Raw genomic sequence first — 20,242 nt, 5'->3', positions numbered from 1 at the left:
GGCTGTTTTTTTAACCCGGGAAATTCTTCTCATCCTGGGAAATCCTGAAAACTTCTTAAAAGTTCACGTTTTTCTTTTTCTGTGTTAAGGTTGAGGAAACTTTTCAGATAGAAAGTATAATTTAAAAAATAAAGTTAAATAAGTTCAAAAATGAAAAGATCCAGGTGCAGGACACGTGTGAAGAAACAAAAATGATCGAGTCTCAGACCTGCTAGAGAATGGAAAAGAAGTTTGAAAATAAAAGGAATAACATTTTTTACATATCATTTCTCATCTATGTGCAGACTAAAAAAATAACAAAGAAAAAATCTTTGATATTTGTTGGCAATTTGAATGAGAATAAAAAACACTTTTTTTTTGTTAAATATTTAAAATCAGATTTAAAGTGCATTTTCCTGAATTATTAAACAATAAATTCTCACTTGTTATAACATTATGATATTAAACAGTAGGCATTTTATAAAATGTTATATAACGTAAATTAAAATGCCGATAGATACAGGGCGAAATATATCCAATAAAGAATTCATATCACAAAGGAGTTTTAATAAAAACTGCTGTAAATACTATCTTCCATTGTTAAATTATTTTAATAATAAAGAAAAATACAATTAGAAATACATTAAGTTGTTTTATCAAAATTACTCATTTATAAAATTATTCATCAAAAAAGAAAGTTTATTTTCTATATTTTTATTTTTCTTTCATATTGAAATAATTAAACATCAAAGACAATATTTACAGTAATTTTTATCAATATTATATTGATGTTAAGTAGCTCCCTAACTTATTAAAGGAGTTTTATTTTCACTAATCAAATTACACATCACTTAATTAAATCAAAAAACTAGGGATTATGCTCATATACATAGTAGTGTATGTAAATGCCTCTAGATAAATCATAAAACATAAATCAATACATATTTCAAATATTTTAAAAGTCAAAAGATTCTATAACATAAAGCAACGATACATAATATTTTGTGAATATAAAGTAAATGTAGATTTTATGTAAATATTCTTGGTTTACATACACGAAATATACACTATTCTAAAACTCATAATATTTGAAATGAATATTTACAAATAAAAAATCAATTTTTTTTACTTACCACAGAAAGTAATCAATACTGGGAGCAATATTAATGTTTCAAGACTCACAACGAATAAAATCTGATAACGGCATTTAAAATCACTAAATATACTTGTATTGTGGGTTTGGCATAAATAATACGAAATTGTGAGAAAACACAACAACACTGTATTACCTGAAATATAAAAAAATTGTATAAATTATTAAAATTAAGAGTTTGGCTACTTTTTTATACACACAACACAGATTCATTTAAAAATACCTTAATGAACATATAGTTCATTAAGCTATTTTCAACACTGGCGTGAAGTTTACATATAGTACACTTCACGCCAGCATTTAGAAATTGAATGACACTTCCGTGTTGCGGCGTTACTAACAGCAATTTATTAAACTTCAGATATACTCACAAGTACTTTCAACAGTTTACAACTGTCATCCTCAGGCAAAATCAAATACCTTTATTATCAAATTATCAGCTTTTTAACGGAAATTTCAAATTCCATTTTGAAATTTGAAATTGCTGTGCAGAGGATGCTGCACAGCAATATGAGTGATGAACAAGATGTTAAGTTTACAGCATGCCAAACAACAACTCCTTCAGTGTATTTTATGAACTCGTGAGACACTGTTTTTCCAGAACAGAGTGTATAACCATCACAATGTGCCCCATCTGGCTGAGTATGCTCCACGATGCATGTGACATACACGACACCAAGTACCTTTTATGCTAAATATTTGGTGCAGAATTTGAGATGAACAGCTATTCAATCATTGACAGCACTCCAAATATCTGAAGATCCTAAACCTGACAGTAGATGAATGAATTGAAGACTTGCCACTGATACAACTACAAGTTTACAGCCTGCATGATAGCATGCCACCTCATACCCTGATAGATGTACAGTCCATCAGTAGCTCGCAGATCAGTTTAGCAAATGCTGGATAGGACAACACAGCACCATTTGAAGTCTGCCATGTTCCTCAGATTTCACCCCTCTGGATTTTTTTTCCTGAGATCACCTAAAAGCAGTATACAATGTATACCCAGCAGTGTCACAGGATATTGGCAAACTAGAGAAACATATAAGAAAGGCTAGAGAAACTAGAGAAACACATATGAAATGGTGACCACTGGATGTTTTACGTGCCATTCATAACATTACACTTGAAAATCTACGTCGTCATACTGCTGCTGAACATATTCTGTATCAATTTATCAATGTTGTCTTTATCCTCTACAGTCACATGTTATTTATATATTATGTTAATTCATCTTAAATTGATTTCCTTTCATTATTTTTGAGCTGGAATAAACATTCACCACAAGCATATAGTCATGCAATGCTAGAAAGATCTCCTTTGCTCCTGGATAGATGTTTAAGTGAATCCTCAGTGTTTTTTAAATTAATTTTTATCAATCAATAAAATAATATAATTAATAAATATTAAAAATATAATATATATAGAAAAGGATTAAACAGATTAAACTTTGTTTATTAAATCAATCAATTTGAATGAGAAGAAAACAAGCCGAGAAATAAATTTATTTAGATAAATAAGGAATTTTGATTCAATAACAATTATTTTAGAAATTAAAACTAATCTGGTAAAAATCTGATTTTAAAAACAGAATTTTGTTTCCCCCTCCCTTTCTTTTAAATGGTGTAAGTTTAGATTAATTAAAGTTTCTTTAATATATCTTTCAACATTAAATAGGAATGCCATTATCATCATCAACTGGATTAAGAATTCACTACAATGATGATAAAGATTCCAAATTCAATAAAGAGAAAAAGCTTCCCATACTACTAAACTCCAATGTCATATGAATCTCAAATTAAAGAAATTAAAGTTCTTTAATTTGAGATTCACTTTTAATTCTTTAAAAGTTCAGAAGTTCAAGATTCATTCTCTTCTATTCTTTATGAGTTGTCTTACTTGAGATTCATCTGACACCAAAGCTAAGCAGTTCTCAAAATGTTTATCTTTTTGTTGAATTTACACTCCTTACTATAGAAGTTAAAATTTTTTTATCAATCATATTTTATACATTACTAGCAGGTAGGCCTGGCGTTGCTCGGGCAAAAGTAACGATAGCAAAGATTAAGATTATTACGTTATAGTCAACCTTACCTGTTTTCACAGAATGCAAGAATTGGGTCCCCCTGTTTCCAGACTAATTAGACAATTTTTAGATGGGTCTAAAAATATGTTCGATTTCCTGCAAAAACGAATAAAACTGCATCTGCATCTTGCCTGTCGCTTTCTCTTAACAATTCCATCATTACTTAACACTTCCATTGTTACTTAACACTTCCATCAACAATGGAAGTGCTAAGTAATGGAAGTGTTAAGCCTCAATCCTGTCCCTTTCCCCCATGGAAAGGAATTTCGAAAAATCCCTTCTTAGTGTGCGTTCTCGTGACATACCCTAACTGTGTACCAAATTTCAACTTCTAACCGCTTGGGTTCTGCACTGATTATTATTATTATTATGTTGGGTTAAGTTAGATATACTCGGTTAACACCGGTGGCTAAGTACTATGCCGGACCAAAGTCAAGGCATAGTAACCAAAACAGAAATTAAAGAAGTGTATCAGTGTGTGTGTCTGTATTCAGGAATTTTCTCACAATATGACATGTATTCAATATAGTGGTTTTCTGCAGTGTGATGTATGTGTTTCTATTCAATTCCAATGTGCCCAGGCTTTTGTATAGTATGTGTGGTATGACACCTGTAGAGGAGAGAACAACAGGTACAATAAGCACCCTATCCATCCTCCACAGATGCCTTATTTCCTGGGCAAGTTCTGTGTACTTGCTAATTTTTTCAGTGCATGCGTTTTGTATATTGTGAGTGTTTGGAATGGATATGTCTATAATGTATGTGATTTTATTGTGTTTGTCAATGAGTGTGATGTCTGGTCTGTTGTGGTAAATTGTTTTATCTGTGATTATGGCTCTGTCGTAGTACATTTTGTGCGTGTCGTTTTCCAATATTGTCTGTGGAATGTATTTGTAGTATGGTTCGTGGATGTCTACTAATTTGTGTTTCTTTGCAAGCTCTTGGTGTATTATATTTGCTACTTGGTTATGTCTGTGTAAATAATCTGTCTGTGCCAAGAGCTTGCAACCAGAGGTGATGTGTTGTATAGTTTCTGGCATGATGTGACATTTTCTGCATGTGTCATTTGTGAGTGTTGCATCTTTGAGTATGTGTTTTCTGTAGTTTTTAGTATTTATGACCTGATCCTGTATGGCAATCATGAATCCTTCCGTCTCCCCAAAGAGGCATCCCCGAGCTAACCAGCTGTTTGACGCAGTTTTGTCAACAAAATCCTGGGCCAGATCGTAAGGATGCCTGCCATGGAGTGCCTTTCGAGCCCACGATTGCTTAATGGTGTCTATGCTTTTTATATGTTGTGTTGTGTCCATATGATGTGAGTGTAAGTTTAATGGTGTGTTATTCGAGTCTGCTAGAGTTACTGCTTTATGTAATTGTGATGTTTCTTGTTTTTTGTAGAAAAACTCTCGCAGTGACTGTATTTGTTTGTAGTGAAGGTTAACTATGTCAATCAGGCCACGTCCGCCATCTTTACGTGGAAGAATTAATCTTTCTGTGGCGGATTTAGGATGATGTTGTTTATGCTTAGTAAGTGTTGTTCTTGTTTTCCTTTGGAGTTGCTCGAGATCTGTGTGAGTCCAATGTATAACTCCAAAAGAATATGTGAGTACTGGGATGACATATGTGTTTATTGCTTTAACTGTGTGTTTTGCATTTAACTGTGTTCTGAGAATAGCATTTAACCTACTTTGGTATTCTTTAATTAATCTTTGCTTTATTTGTGTATGTTCTGTTAGTTTGGCCTGTTGGAATCCTAAATACTTGTAGAACTCGCCCTCTTCCATGGATTCAATAATGTCTCCATTTCCAAGTGCAAAATCTTCTTTCTTCAGGATTCCTTTTTCTATGTGAAGTGTTTTGCATTTATCTAGGCCAAATTCCATTTGTATGTCCTTGGTGTATGAATGTGTGATTTGTAGGAGTTGATGAAGTTGTTTTTGTGTGGATGCATAAAGTTTTATGTCATCCATGTACATGAGATGTGACAGTGTAAACTGTGTTGTTTTTTCGTGTCTGATATTGTAACCATATTGCGTGTTGTTTAACATGTTGGATAATGGGTTCAGGGCTAAGCAGAACCAGAGAGGACTCAAGGAATCTCCTTGAAATATTCCTCGCCTAATAAAAATTTGGTTTGTTTGTATGGAAGTGTTACTAACCCTGAGATGTAGTGTTGTTCTCCAGTGCTGCATAGTGTTTTGAAAGAATGCAATGAGTGATGGATGTATTTTGTACATGTGTAGAATATGTAGCAGCCAACTGTGTGGAACACTGTCGAATGCTTTTCTGTAGTCTATATATGCCATGTGTATGTTTCTGTGTTGTTTGTGTGCTTGCCGTAGAATGACTGAATCTATGAGTAACTGTTCTTTGCATCCCCTGTGGTTTCTACGACAACCTTTTTGCTGTTCTGTTAGAATGTTGTGTTCTTCAACGTGTTTGTATATTTTGTTTGCGATACAGGATGTCAATAATTTGTAGAGTGTTGGAAGACATGTAATTGGTCTGTATTGTGTGGGGTCTGTGGTATTGTTGTTTTTAGGTTTCATGTAGGTGATGCCCTGGGTAAGAAAATTTGGCATGTCTTGTGGATTGATGATGATGTGTGTTAGATGTTTAGCTAGTTCCTGGTGCAGTGATGTAAACTTTTTGTACCAGAAATTGTGAATGTTGTCTACACCAGGTGTCTTCCAGTTGTGTGTTCTGTTAACAGTGTATTGGAAATCATGTATGTCTTATTTCAACACAGGGCATAGTTGGTATGTTGTGCAAGTTTCTGTTCTCCTCCTCGATCCAGCCTGCATCAGCATTATGCGTGACAGCACTGGACCAAAGAGAAGACCAATATGTTGTGAGTTCTTCTTCTGTTGGTGTGCCACTGTGCTGTGTAACAGTGTTTGCTTTGTTATTGATTTGTCTGTAAAAGAGTTTTTCATTGTTTGTAAATAATTTATTTTGTTGTTTTCGTAGTGTACATGTTTTGTATCGTTTGAGTCTACGTGCTTTGGCAGCAAGTTTTTGTTTTAGTGTATCAATGTATTCTGTAATGTGTGTGTTGTGATGTTCATGTTTTGTGTGTGTTTTTATTTTCTTGAAAATGTTTTTGAGCTGTTTCCTTAATTTGGGTGTTATGTTGTTTTTAGCGTATTGTGTCAGCTTGCCTAATTGCTGTCTAATGTCATTTATTTGTATTTCTATTCTTCTCTGCCAGGCAGGCTTGTGATAGAATTTTGTTTTCTGTGTGTTTGTCTGTGATTGTACTTTCAGCCCATGGTGTGTCACTACTGTGACTGCTCCAGCATAAACTAATGTATGAATGTCTGCGAGTGTAGAAATTGAATGAATGTAGTGTGGTAGTAAGTGAGTGTTTACGTAATTTAGTGTTTTTCCTACTTCCTTTGACGTGTTGATTTTTGGTATTCGTGGTCGTTGTGTGGGATCTGTACCTGTATATTTAGTGAGTGTTTCCTGAAATATAAGTGAGAGCGTATTAACTAAATCCAAGTCTATGTTATCAGTGATGGATGAGGAAGTGTCTGTAGTATCATTAGTGGTAATTGTTGTATGTGTGTTATTATCAATGCTTGTTGCTGGATTATCCTGACAGGTTACATGATCTTCATTAATGTTAGATGTTTCTGTCTGTTGATGTATTTGATCAGCAACCTGTTGTTTGATAAGTTCAAGTGTTGTTTGTGCAATAAGGTTGTTGTGTATAATTGTTCTTTTTTGATCAACAACCCTTTGTTCCGTGACAGTGAGGTGAGGATATTGTTGTGTGAATTTATGGTGTAGTTGTTGTCTGTATGCTGTCATGTTTGTTTCAAGTTTTGTGATTGTGTAGTAAGTACGGATGATAAACTCGTTCATTTCTACTGTCCATTTCATCCGTTGGCGTGGTTTTCCAGCCTTTGTGGTCTGTGGATGCATTGCCACAGAAACACCAAGGCTGGGTTGGTTCCTCACATCTGTTGAGGGCATTGCAGTAGCCATGCTTGGGCCGGTGCTGCTTTCGCCACCGGTAACCAGGGGAGACTGTGGCCTATTTTTCGAACGTGAGCCTCTGCCTAACTCACGAACGCGGACCTTGTTAACCCGGGCGACGTCCGAGCCGGTATCACACTTTGATCTAGTTATCACCATAATAAATATCTCCACAGAATGTGGGTGTGGTCACTCTTAGCTTCATTTCTCCCCATAGACCTTACTGGCATGGGTGTCCCTACCAGGAGCTTATGCTCCAGCCTGCATTGCCCTATGGATCAGTAAAATTACTGGGCTCTCCCACCACGACCAGGTGGTGACCATGGGAGAGTTGTTGTTTATTATTATTATTATTATTATTATTATCAACTCATCTCAATTATATATACAGTAGAGAGTCGTTTATCTGAATCAATTGGGAACTGGGGTTGTTCGAATAAGTGATTTGTTCGGATAACCGATTATGTACGAAAAAATATATTAACCTGTCCGATGTTGAAATTTTTCTCCGTTGCATGTCGCTTCGTGTTGAATTTTCGTCGATTTTAACCCTAACGAAAATTTTTATAATAATAATCAAGGCTATTGTATCATTAAAAATTATTTCTTTATTTTGTACAAACAAAATAAATATATTGAAAAATATAAAAACAAAAAATTATACTTTAGAAGTAAATCTAGTATCAAAAAAGTTTGATTCGGCACGACACAGTCCGACTGGAAAGCGTTCGGATAACCGGGGTTCGGATAAACGACTCTCTACTGTATAGATAATAACAAAGTAATACACTTTAACTTTTATTACATAAAAAAAATTTATCATCAAATTATTAAGCAAAATCATAAATAAAGCATAAATTTTGAATCTTTTAATGATTTAATAATTCAGTTAATAATGAAATTTCAAAACACTTGTTAACATATTATTACAATATGATAAATAAATATAATTTATAGCTTTAGAATGTTAAATTTGTTTAAAGTATTTAAAGTTTTGTTAGTAAACAGATAGATACATTAATTCTATCGTAAACTACTTCTTAAAATATAATATAAAAGTTTAATTTTAATGTACCGTAGATAGCTAAGTTATATGAATTCAACAAGAGTAAAAGTTATAGCAACTGGATGCAGATTATTGATAACTGATAAATTTTAATTGTTTGTGAAGTTACATATTTAATTATTTCATTAATAAATTTATATTTAAAGATTGGAAATATATTTTCATTAACTTTGATGAATACAAAGGTGAATAATTTATTTTGAATAAATGAATGAGAACTTATACAAATTTCTTGTTTCTGTGTTTAATTCATTTCTATTGAGACTATCATCATTTTGCTAAATATAACAGTTCATAAATTTTTTCCTGCATTTAACTTACTTTAAAAACATCAATGAATTTTGGGAATTTATGAGATTAAAAACAAATCTCTTGAATTTTTCAAATAAATCTGAATCTAAATGAAGAAATTTAAACAACTTTTTATAAACTATACTATTAATTTCCTTGCTGATTTAATTTTCTGTACTCTTTCCACAAACTGTAATGTCTGAATATTTACTAGTTAATTTTCTTATGCAACATCTTTTCCTACTATACTATCTTTCTGTTTTTCAGAAAGTTTAATTAATTTACCTGAAATTCCCATTTAGATTCAATAATATAAAATGAACAATCTGCTAGATTTTTATAATGTATTCAAATTCAATTTTGTTTTATACAATATTTATTATTTTATCAAAATGTATGAATATATCTATATTCTAAATACTGTTTTCTAGTTAATTAATCATATTAGAATGGTTAACAATCTTAAGAACTAAAAAATTTATGTTTCTTATTTGATTGTAAACTTAATTTTCAATTGCTACAGGGTGTTCAAAAAGTTACTGTGCAGTGGAATGTTTAAATAAAAGTAAAGTTTTACTCCAACCAAAGCCGAATTATCGGGCTAGAAACGGCTACAACAATAAAGCAAAGCCGATTTAACGGGTTAGCTGATGATGTTTGTTTATAGTAAAGTTTTATGTATGATATTGCATTTTCTCGTAGAGCAAATGCTGGAGATGTCCTCCAAAATCTGGGGAGACATCTAGAGACCTAGCAAGCCAGATTCCATTAGAGACTTTGCAATAAGCAAAGAAGTCTTTCCAAAACTCTAGTCTGAAAACCAGAACATATGTCAGCAACCGTAATTCCATCTACAGCAAAGTGGAAACATGGAATATACAATTTACAGATCTCATATGCAATGCTGTATGTATAACTTTAGGGTCATTACAAATTCTTCACTGCATAGTAACTTTTCGGATACCCTTTAAAATCTTTTTTAAATCAGCAATTTTTAAAATTCAGCCTTTAAAATATTAAGAAATATTAAATATTAATTACCTATTGATAATATCATAAATGGCATCTTTCTTATTGTCGTAGTTTTTCTGTAGAATTCTAAATATCCAAATAATAATAGTTTTCTATGTTTCTGCCTATAGTAATAGTGTATGGGTAAAAATACTAACCATAGACTTATATGAAAAGTATTTAAGATAATGCATGTTTCTTTAAATGATAATATTGCTAGTGCAATAGATGTGCTTGCAAGACTTATCTGAAATGAAAAAAACTTTAGGTAAAATAAAGTTCAAAAATCATCTAATAAAACTAATTTTAAAAAATTATTTATTACAATTTTTTTATAGTTTAAACTAAAAAAAATGTAATAAGTTAAATTAGTTAAAACAAACAAAAGAAATGGCTCTGCCATTTTATAAATTCTGATTTATTCAATGCACAAACATTTTTGGATTGCTCATTTTCACCAAGAGCTTTAATTCAAAAGAAAATTTGAATAAAGCTTGATAATGAAGAAACCCAAAAACATTTGTGCATTGAACAAACTTTTAAACTAGTTAAGTAACGATGTAACAACGTGTAGTCGGAGTAAGGCATCTCGCACCTTCATTTTCTAGATTATGAGGGAAAAAAGAGAGGAAGAATCATTTGTTCTCAACAATATATTTGATTTCTATTGTATCATTTAAAAGGTACAAATATAAGGTCAGAATAAGCCATTAATTAATTGCTATGCCAACGTACAATGAAAATTCTGTCTATCACTATGGGCCTTGGACTTACAGATTGACTCGTAGTGATCTTTAATGTAACTGTTTAAAAATACTATGTCAGTTATTTTTTCACTTGACTGAATGCAACATAGGTAAGACCGACAGCTACCTCTTTTTTACCTATATCTGTTTTGATTTTTGGAAGAGTTAATCCCTGTGATTTATGTATAGTCATCGAGTATGCTAACGTAAGAGGAAACTGTCTACGAGATCGCAATATACTGCCATTGTTTGAAGAGTGTGTTATGGGGATTATTGGAAACAGATTACAATAGATGAAAGGTCTCTGATAGCTATTGAATTCCACTAAAATAAACAGAGGAAGAGCTGGAGGGCGAGCATTGGGAACATATATAATGTAATGTATAGTTCCTAATGAACCATTGACGAGACCTCCTTGCACCCATAAGTTGACTCTCAGCATGATTCTGGCATTAACTGGGAGATTAAAATACTTGGAGAGACCAAGAGCTGAGTCATATTTGGACGAAGGCAGGGCAATATCTGGAGTGTTTTAAGATGCTATATAAGCAACAGGGCACCCAGTTGACTGCAAGTAGTCTTCATTGCTTTGTTTAACTTGCTCGTTTGTTGGATATAGCTCTACTGCCATTTGGAACTGATCAAGTTCATCTCTGGATAAATAGGCTCGATAAATAGACACTGCCAAGTAGGACATAACCTTAGTCAACTCATTTTGACCTCTAATACTGAAAAAAAACACGACCTTCATTTTGACCCCTATCTCCAGTTCTACAAAAATGTTCAACTCTCAAAAATTATCCATGTTTGAGAGTTAAAATTTTAATCAGTTCATCCTTGAATGATGATGAGTTATCCCAGAAAATTTCATCAAGATCAGACAACTCATTCTAGAGTTATGATGTTAATAAGGGATGCATGAAGTCAAGTGTTAGTTGTTGCTCAGCTTCGCCTTGCTCCGACAAACATTTATTTGTGTATTTCAAGAAGAAAATACAGCTATTTTAGGGAAACCAACAGTTTTAGTAAGAAGAAACATTTTTTCATCTTTATTTGAACCAATTTCAACTCACAATATCATTCAAAACCCTTCTGAACAATACCTGAACCAACTTCCTTTATGATAAAGGTCCTAAACGATTTTCCTTTACTTAAACTATTCATTTCCTTAAGTAGGTATATTTCCTCCTAGCAACTTATAAAATGATGCTAAGTTTTATAGAAAAATTCCTGAGTTGTGTGTGTGTGTTTTAACTGATTTAAACATGCCTATCTTAAAACAAATTATTTTAAGAAAATATTAAAGTAATAAAAAAAAAAAACTACCAAGTAATCAATGTGGCATGTCAACCATTAGAAAAACTTTCCAGACACACTACCAATTATTCAATTAATCTGACTTATCAATTGCCAACAATTTATTTCATGTAGTAGTCATGAACAAGTGTTCCATCACTGTTTATACGCAGAGTTCATTTAAAAGTTCTATCGATTTGTGAGGAACCCCACATCTATGAAAATACTTTCTAGAAACTTGTATGCTCTCTCTCTTAATGTTCTTGCCCAAATTATTATCTCAAACTTGATCTCCAACAACTGGTCATTACTCAAATCTCCCTGACCTCAATGTGTTGACTTCTTTTTTATCTCCATTAAAAAAGGGTACCTTTTTCTCCCAACCCTCATCTGCTCAACTTGAACAAGAGTAGCCTCTTTTCTCCAGATGTTCTAATCCTTTTTTCCCAAATAGGCCTTGTTATCGATATCTATAATTCATCACCTATCCATTTTCTAAAGAGTTAGAGTAATAGTACCCCTAGCCAAACTGGTCCGCACACATATTTGATGAATCAGTTATAAACAAATAGAAATAGCACTTTCTGTATCTTAAATTGTAAATAGACAGGCCACAAAATATTTTGTGGCCTGTCTATTTACAAGCAACTTGACTCATCAATTGAAAAGTTTGAGCACCATTGGGTTGGAGCATTACTGGGGTTATAAATTTTTATTAATAAAGCAGTCATGCCTCCCTTCATCTCCTCAGATTAATGAAGCAGTTTATGTTCCCTCTTAGCTATAATAATTATAATGAAAGGTTTAGTAAACTGCATAATACTTTAGTATTAAAAATGGGAAAGAAAGGACCTAACCATAGAGGAGAAGATCAAAATTGATATATTTCACCAGAAAGGGAATAAAGTAACTTGGATTGGTAAAAATTTGGAAAAACTTCATGCAACAATCCCAAAATATCTCAATAATAAGGAGCAACGAACAAGAAAACGAAACAGTGGGCGAAAGAGTTCAGCAACACCTCGAGAACAATGTGCAATTGTTTTGACATGCACTGCAAGGAAACACATTTGTTCAAAAAAATCAAGGATGAATAGAAGCTGAGCTGCAGTAAATCAACAATACATAATGTTTTAAGATCAATAAAAAATGTTTCTTTCATCAAAATACAGACAGCCAACCAACTCAAGGAAAAAAACAAACAACTTTGAAAGAGGAGAAGGATGGCAAAAAGTAATTTTCTCGGGTGAGAAAAAGTGGAATCCCAATGGACCTGATATTTTTAAGAATTATTGGACAGACAAGAGACTAGATCAAAAGCAGTACTCAAAGAGTAGCTGGTGGTGGTACACTCATAACTTGGGTGGGAAATGATGGAATGGAAAGACAGAGCTAGTATTTATTGAAGGTCAAAACTCCTCTCAAACTTATCAGGAACTTATGGACAGAAAATTGCTGGACAGATCTTTGAATTCCTGCAGGATAATGCAAGCTTCCATGTATCAAAATCAATTTTATCCTTTTTTCACAGCAAGAAATGTTCAACCTTTGGACTGGCTATCCCTCAATGCAGATTTAAACTCAATTAAAAATCTTTAGGGTGACTTGGTTTTCCAGTGGAAAGCAATACAATACCGTCACAAACTAAAGGCTGTTCTCGTCGAGGATGGGAAAATATTCCACAAGAACAACTGCAATCTTTGATTAATTCAATGTCTAATCATATATTTCAGTTTGTTTCCAAAAATGGCAGCAAAACAGCTACTAATTTTAATTTAAAGATATCATAAGTCAAGATGTTCTATTAATGTTGGAAATTCTATTTTTGCTAATAGTATCTAGCTCTTTTGTTTATTAATCATTTTTCTCCAAACTTGTGCAATAATTGTTGATATCTTACTATAAAATTTAATCAAAGTTACATGAAAAATAATAGAAACTTTCTAAGCAATTACTGTATGTTCTATTATCGTTGGAAGGACTGTATAAAGTATGAAAATATTTTATATAATAACTAAACTAAAACTAAAATTATTATTATATTTTACATTTCTCATATAACTTACTATACAAATTATCTGAAAAATGATAAATCCAGTAGTAGGTAATGTGTAAACATGAGGTTCCTCTTCTGCTGATAAAACTGTTGACACTAATGATGAGTCTTCGACATTGTCATTATCAAGACTTTGTTCTGAATTAAAACAATACCACTGAAAAATAAATATTATTCAAAATTACAACTTTTATCTCATATAATATAAATATATTTAAGATATAATGATTGCTGTTTAACTATTAATGAGTAAATATAGTCAGATGTTATGACAATTTACAATAGAATAAACTTAAAAGTATGGCGTAGAAATTGTGAATAATAATTTATGAGGCAGGATGCTATTAAAATGAATGGATAATATTTTTTTTTAAATTCCTCTTTCTTAAATGTCTTCAGTAAACACTATTCAAATATATTTGTTTGCTAGAAACAATACTGAAATTCTTCCTTCTGTATATTGTAAAAAGTCAACCTTATCAGAAATTTCCTTTACGAATAAAGCATTATAAACTGAAATTTATCATTCTAACATAAATTTATTTTCTACAAAAACATCTCATGAACACCACATATTACATAATCCATTTTTTAAGTTTTAAACTAGAGAAGTGGGTTTATAGTACACAATTAATATTACATAGTATAAACATACTGTAGTGACTCTGCATACTAATAAATTCCATTAAGATTTCCAGGATAATATAGCAAAAATTCGTGTGTTAACTCTTTCCAGTTTTAATATATTTTCAATAAATCACAAGTTATTTATACAAAGTTAGACAATATTAGAACAGAAAAACATATAGTATTATAGGCATATTATTATTAAGAAACAATTTAGATGCTAAAACAATACTAAATCTGATAATCTCCTCTCACCTGTACTGATGCCTACTGCTGTATTAAAAGTGTATCCAATTTTGATTCCAAAAACAAGCGCTAAATTAAAATTTTATTTACTGAAATTGCTTTATTGCTGTAGAGAAAAGAAAATACTGAATTTTACATCTATAATTAAATAGAGATTTATCACAGTAGAGGATATCGTTCGATTGGTAGAAGTTTTATTATAAGCTCATTTAAATTGTAGAAAAACTACACTACAAATGAGACTGGAAAGTAATGCTAATAATAACCTCATTCAACTTAGAGCTTTTTTTTGTTTCCAGTATTGTTTAATGAGAATCAAACATTCAAACATTTTCAATCTATATGAGATCTTCCCCAGGTCTACACTAAATGGAATGCATTTTGGAATGTTAACATATTTTGGATAAAAAAATAAAACTTTCAAATACATAAGATACAAAAATTGTGCAATACCAACTTAACTACAGGAAGAAGTACAAGAAATAATATAAAAATAAACATTAAAAATGTTATAAAACCGACGTATCCAGTACTGTATATTGTCACAAAGACACGATTATGTTATATGCTCGCATCATCGTTCTCATGTACATATAGTGTTTTCCAAGTATATGACAGGCGTTGATCATCTTTAAAGTTTATACAATGGTCTTTGTTTTCTGATTTAAAAAATATCAGGTTTAGTGATAAGGTTTGTTTAAAGTAAAATATGAATCATGATTTTATACAGCTTTCGAATATGTTAATTCATTGTTAACTTACTTCCAACTACTCGAAACTTCATTTTTAGTGTCTCAAACTGTTAAAAATTAATATTATCATTTGAGAAAATTAAGGTATACAGATTTGATATTCCATGAACATTTATGAGGTTAATGAGCAAATAAAAATGTAATAATTCTATTATATTTTTGTTATTTGCTCAGTGGTAGATTGATATGTAGACAGTGATATCATAGATGTTTGCTAAAATTTTATATAAAAAAATACCAATAATTTCAACTACAAAATTTTTCTGTTTTGGAATAAGACTTTTTTGTTGTATAATGGATAGTTTTTATTTTAAAAACTGTTAATTGTAATTACATTAAAAGAAAATTTATGTAGTTTTAAGTCATTCATGTAAGATATGAGATCAATTCTATAAAAAAAAAACTTGTTTGGGCTGTTCCAAATATTGAAATTAACATGAACTAACTGTAAAATTCAACCAAATATAGTACCAGAAGGAATCCCTAAGGAATGAACCAGTTTAAACTAAGAAAGGATTTAAAATATAGCATCAATTCTATAAAATACTTTGATAAAATACTATGTCTTTGTTCCAAATAATACAATTAATGTGTGCAAATAACTGTATAATTCAATTAGGTATATTGCAAGAGATAATTCCCTGAAGAATGGACCAGTTTGAATTAAGAAACAAAGGAAATTGGAATGTAACAAAAAGAGAAGATTAAAGAAGTTTTTCTGAATGAATAGTTGTAGTTCAATTCCTTTAAACATTAATTCTTAGACTACAGCCAATATGGCTGTAGTCTAGTCATTAATCTATATTCAGAATAATTTTAATAAAAGTGAAATGATATACTGTATAAGATTTTAGAAAATAAATAAATTGTTTTTAACTAACAAATTGTTTTTAACTAACAATATGGCTGTAGTCTAGTCATTAATCTATATTCAGAATAATTTTAATAAAAGTGAAATGATATACTGTATAAGATTTTAGAAAATAAATAAATTGTTTTTAACTAACAAATTATCATAATAAATGTATAGACATTGTAAAGGTGTTGATTATTTTAATCTGAAGTTCAGTGAAGACACAAAAAAGATTTAGTTTGATTTGATGGGATACGACAATGCAACACATGGGCAATCTGCCAGGAAGAGGGAGCTTCCAGGAGGACTTTTAATGGGAAACTGACCTCTATTTAGGTGTCAAGTGTGAAGAAACCTTGAAAAATTCCACATGACCAGCTTATTGTGAAATATAACCCCACAACCAACTACCAGTATTCAGTGATTTTATCCAGTCAGCCTCTGATGGACGCATTAAAAATGGACATCAGAATGTACATTCATTGTTTAATTTAATAAATTAAGTGATAAATTTATACACACATTAGATGTCGAATAAAATAATATAGTTTTCAGTTTATTTGCTATCTACGTTCTAATTGAATCTTGATCATCCTCTTAATATTGATTCACCTCTGTTATGGTGCCAAGTTCTAAATACAGTATTTTCAAGGCAAACTATAATGCTGGTCAAATCTAGAAAAAGATTGCATGTGCATTTCTAAGAAATGAAAAATAAAATGTTTCAAAATAAATAACTTTTGTTTTCTGATTCATCCACATCATGGTGCCAAGTCTTTTATGACATTAAAATACAATGAGAAAGTTTTATGATCTGTATTTTAAACTAAGAAGTAAGTTTCTTTATATTAAAAAAAAATTTTTCCCCCTTAATATTTTCTGTTTGTATTCAGCATCAAATATGATTTAACAAATTCTTTTAGCCTAAAAATTATAATAAATCCCCCAAAAGATGTCCACAAACGATCAATTTCCTTTAAATTTCTAATATTCATTTATCTATCGATTAAAAGAAAGCATAAAATTTTAATTTATTGCATATATTAATAAATTTATGTACTTCAAAATTATTTTAAACACTAATATCCTCTACTTTGGATATACAGATATTTTTATACTATACTTGAATTGTTTGAATGATTCAAAGACTTGCAATATTGACTTTAAATTGATTATATATAAATTATTATTTCACACGAATCAACAAAACATCTCCATTATTTGCACGAGGAGTTGTTTTCGAACTTCATTCAATGACTGACTTGCTTATTTTTATGATTTTCACAATCTGACATTTAGCATCATCTAACAGAGCACTTATGCTAATGAAAATCAACAAAATGGAAATTTATCAGCATTTCTAACACTTCTGCCATAAATGCCAACTTTGCTACCATAGGTAACATTAACCATAAATTTAATGTTTTAAAGACCAAATCTTCAAAAATTTGATTCAAATTTCAAATGGCTGGAATTAAAACCTAGTGTACAAAATTCATGTGTCCATCTTTTTAACATAATGATAAGTTACTTTCACTTTCTATTAGCTTTTTCCAATTAACAGTGTAAATTTTATGTTAATAAATTAATATAAAAATTATTTTATACTGTAATTGACTTAATTTTAAGGCAGACATAAGATTCAATCAATTTCATTACTTCTTTATATCCTTATTTGATTAAAAAAAACATGCTGAAATTAATTGTTATATTCCTATCATTTAAATTACTTGACTTACTAAGAATAGACATATACAAAATATTCACACACTACAAATAAACAAACCAATGAACACCATAAAATGATTCATAATACAGAAATAATCTAAGAAACTTTATAAATTGATAATACTTACGCCTCCTGATCCTCTATTCTGATCTCCTGCTAAACTAACCATTTTAAATTTACAACATATAAAGTCCAACTACAAACATTAACAACGCACTGAGAAATTGATTAATATTCAAATCCACTCCTTCCACATTGAAAATAGGAAATGTCATGTGCCTCGATTGCCCCTCTAACGGCAAAAATTGAAATTACATTTATTTTATTTTTAAAAATTACATTTATTTACTTAAGTGTATTAATTTAAAAATTAAAATGAATTATTATAAATAGTCTTCAATATAATATTTATATTTAAAATTAAAACAATGTTTTCATTATTTACTATAACTACGTGTCATTCAGCAATTATGGAGCGGGCTCTTTGCTTTGGAGGATCCAGATTCGATGCGGTCGGATCCTAAGAAATTTTTATAAATTGTATTTTCATAAATAAACAAATCAAGTAGTTCAATGATACAGTCCGTTTCATATGATAAGGACTGTATCGTTGCGAAGAATGGGCACTGTTAGGGGACAAAGGTGGCAAAACCAAATCTGATCTGTCCGGAAAAAAAAAAAAAAAAAAAATGTTGATTCAAAAAAATTCAAATGCTATGGCCGAAACATTAAAGAGGTATTTCTTCAAGAAAATTCCGACAAACTTTTTTCACCGACATTATTTTCTGTTTTCAATTATTCGTCTACTTTCAGTTCTCGTTAACAAAATTCAATAATCTGATAGGTACGAATTTTTTCAATGTGGATATTCGCCATGTTTCGTATCTGTCTGCAATCAGTCCCTCAATGTGTACACTTCGTGTCACGCGATACACATTCTCAGTCGTTGGTCAAATATTTCTCACAGACGCTGCAGCATATCTGGTGCAACGGATTATCATTGGGCCTGTGGTATCCAATCCATTGCTGAAGAAACATACGATTCAAAACTTCACAGACCTCTCTACGTAAATGAGGCATTGTCCCGTTTTGCTGGAAGATGTAGTCATCAGAATTTTGATCCAGATGAGGAAATAGTCAGTTTTGCAGCATGTCCAGGTACGAAAACCCGTAACTTTTGCTTTCTCGTAAAAGAATTACCCCTAACTCTTTGTAGAAGAAATGGCACAAAATGCATGAAATTTTGGTGAATCATATTTATGCTCAATTGTTGCATATAGGTTTTCTGTGCCCCATATTCACGCATTATGGCAATTCATTTTTCAATTTAAGTGTTGCTTCATCACTAAAAGTGAGGCGACGTGAAAAGACATCATTTTATTTCATACTCTCTTGTATGTCTGTGCAAAAGTTAAACTGCCCGTGATATCTTGAGCTTTTAGGGCCTTTAATAACTAAAGCTTATAAACTTTTATAACTAATCGTTTGTGCAAAACTCTTCCCATTTAATGGCTTAGCGATTTACAAGTACGTGGACTCCGCGCGCAAAATTCTCTGATTTGATTCACATTTTTTCTGGTCTTTTGGGCGTCTTAGATTTTTCTTTTTGCAAATGCATGCTTTTCTTTAAACTGTCAATACCACAAGCAAATGTTTGTGTTACATGGTGGATCACTGTTAAATCGCCTGCGAAACTCATGTTGCACAATGATTCTGACCTCATTGTTGCAGAACATAGAACATCTCTTACATAATCTCCATTTTTATTTACGATACTATCTAGTGGCAGTATACAAAATAGATTTGAATGCAGATGGTACATGAAATTCGAATAATTACTTTATCGATTGGTGGAAATCGCATACTTCTTAGGTAATAATTTACATAATTAAAGTAATTAAAAATGGTGGAGTTATTTTTACAAGACCTGTAATATAATTTTCGATATAATAATACAAATTTATATACAGTATATTCATTTATTTGAAGAATTCAAATATAGATCAGGAATGGCGAATGTTTTTGAGCCCTCGTGCTATACAGCAAGCATGCTCAGCTTTAAGGATGTTTATGCGTGCTGACGTTTTACATTTCGAATAACGATATTTAAAGAAATTAAACAAATATGCTTTAATTATAATAAATAAAAAACACTGACTGAAAAAAGGGATAATCAGGTGATAAACCGAAAGAATAGTTGAAAAATACAGATGATAAATCGAAATCGTATGATACGTTACGTGCCAGATGATTTCTCCTTACGTGTCACTTTGGGTACGCGTGCCATAGGTTCGCTACCCCTGTTCTAGATGAATCAAAACAACAGCCATTCTATGGAATTACTGTTTTATTTTAAAGAATCAT

The 20,242-nt window shown here is 31.1% G+C and overlaps 1 protein-coding gene across 1 annotated transcript in view; it reads right to left on the bottom strand.

The window, feature by feature from the left end:
• Positions 1-18,211, bottom strand: part of LOC136981015 (transmembrane protein 192) — a 49,284-nt gene extending 31,073 nt beyond the window's left edge. The window contains exons 1-4 of the mRNA XM_067277274.1: positions 18,006-18,211; positions 13,682-13,828; positions 9,604-9,820; positions 1,113-1,268 (exon numbers count right to left, since the gene is read on the bottom strand). Of these exons, the coding sequence (XP_067133375.1) occupies positions 1,113-1,268; positions 9,604-9,820; positions 13,682-13,828; positions 18,006-18,047 (562 nt within the window). The 5' untranslated portion in view covers positions 18,048-18,211. The remainder of the gene's footprint in view (positions 1-1,112; positions 1,269-9,603; positions 9,821-13,681; positions 13,829-18,005) is intronic.
• Between the last annotated feature and the right edge of the window lie 2,031 nt (positions 18,212-20,242).

This window comes from Centruroides vittatus, unplaced genomic scaffold (assembly GCF_030686945.1).
Source record: "Centruroides vittatus isolate TY-2023 unplaced genomic scaffold, ASM3068694v2 contig_738, whole genome shotgun sequence".
Taxonomy (NCBI): domain Eukaryota; kingdom Metazoa; phylum Arthropoda; class Arachnida; order Scorpiones; family Buthidae; genus Centruroides; species Centruroides vittatus.
The sequence above is the reverse complement of the archived record's forward strand: the minus strand, read 5'-3'. Positions and strand labels throughout refer to the sequence as shown.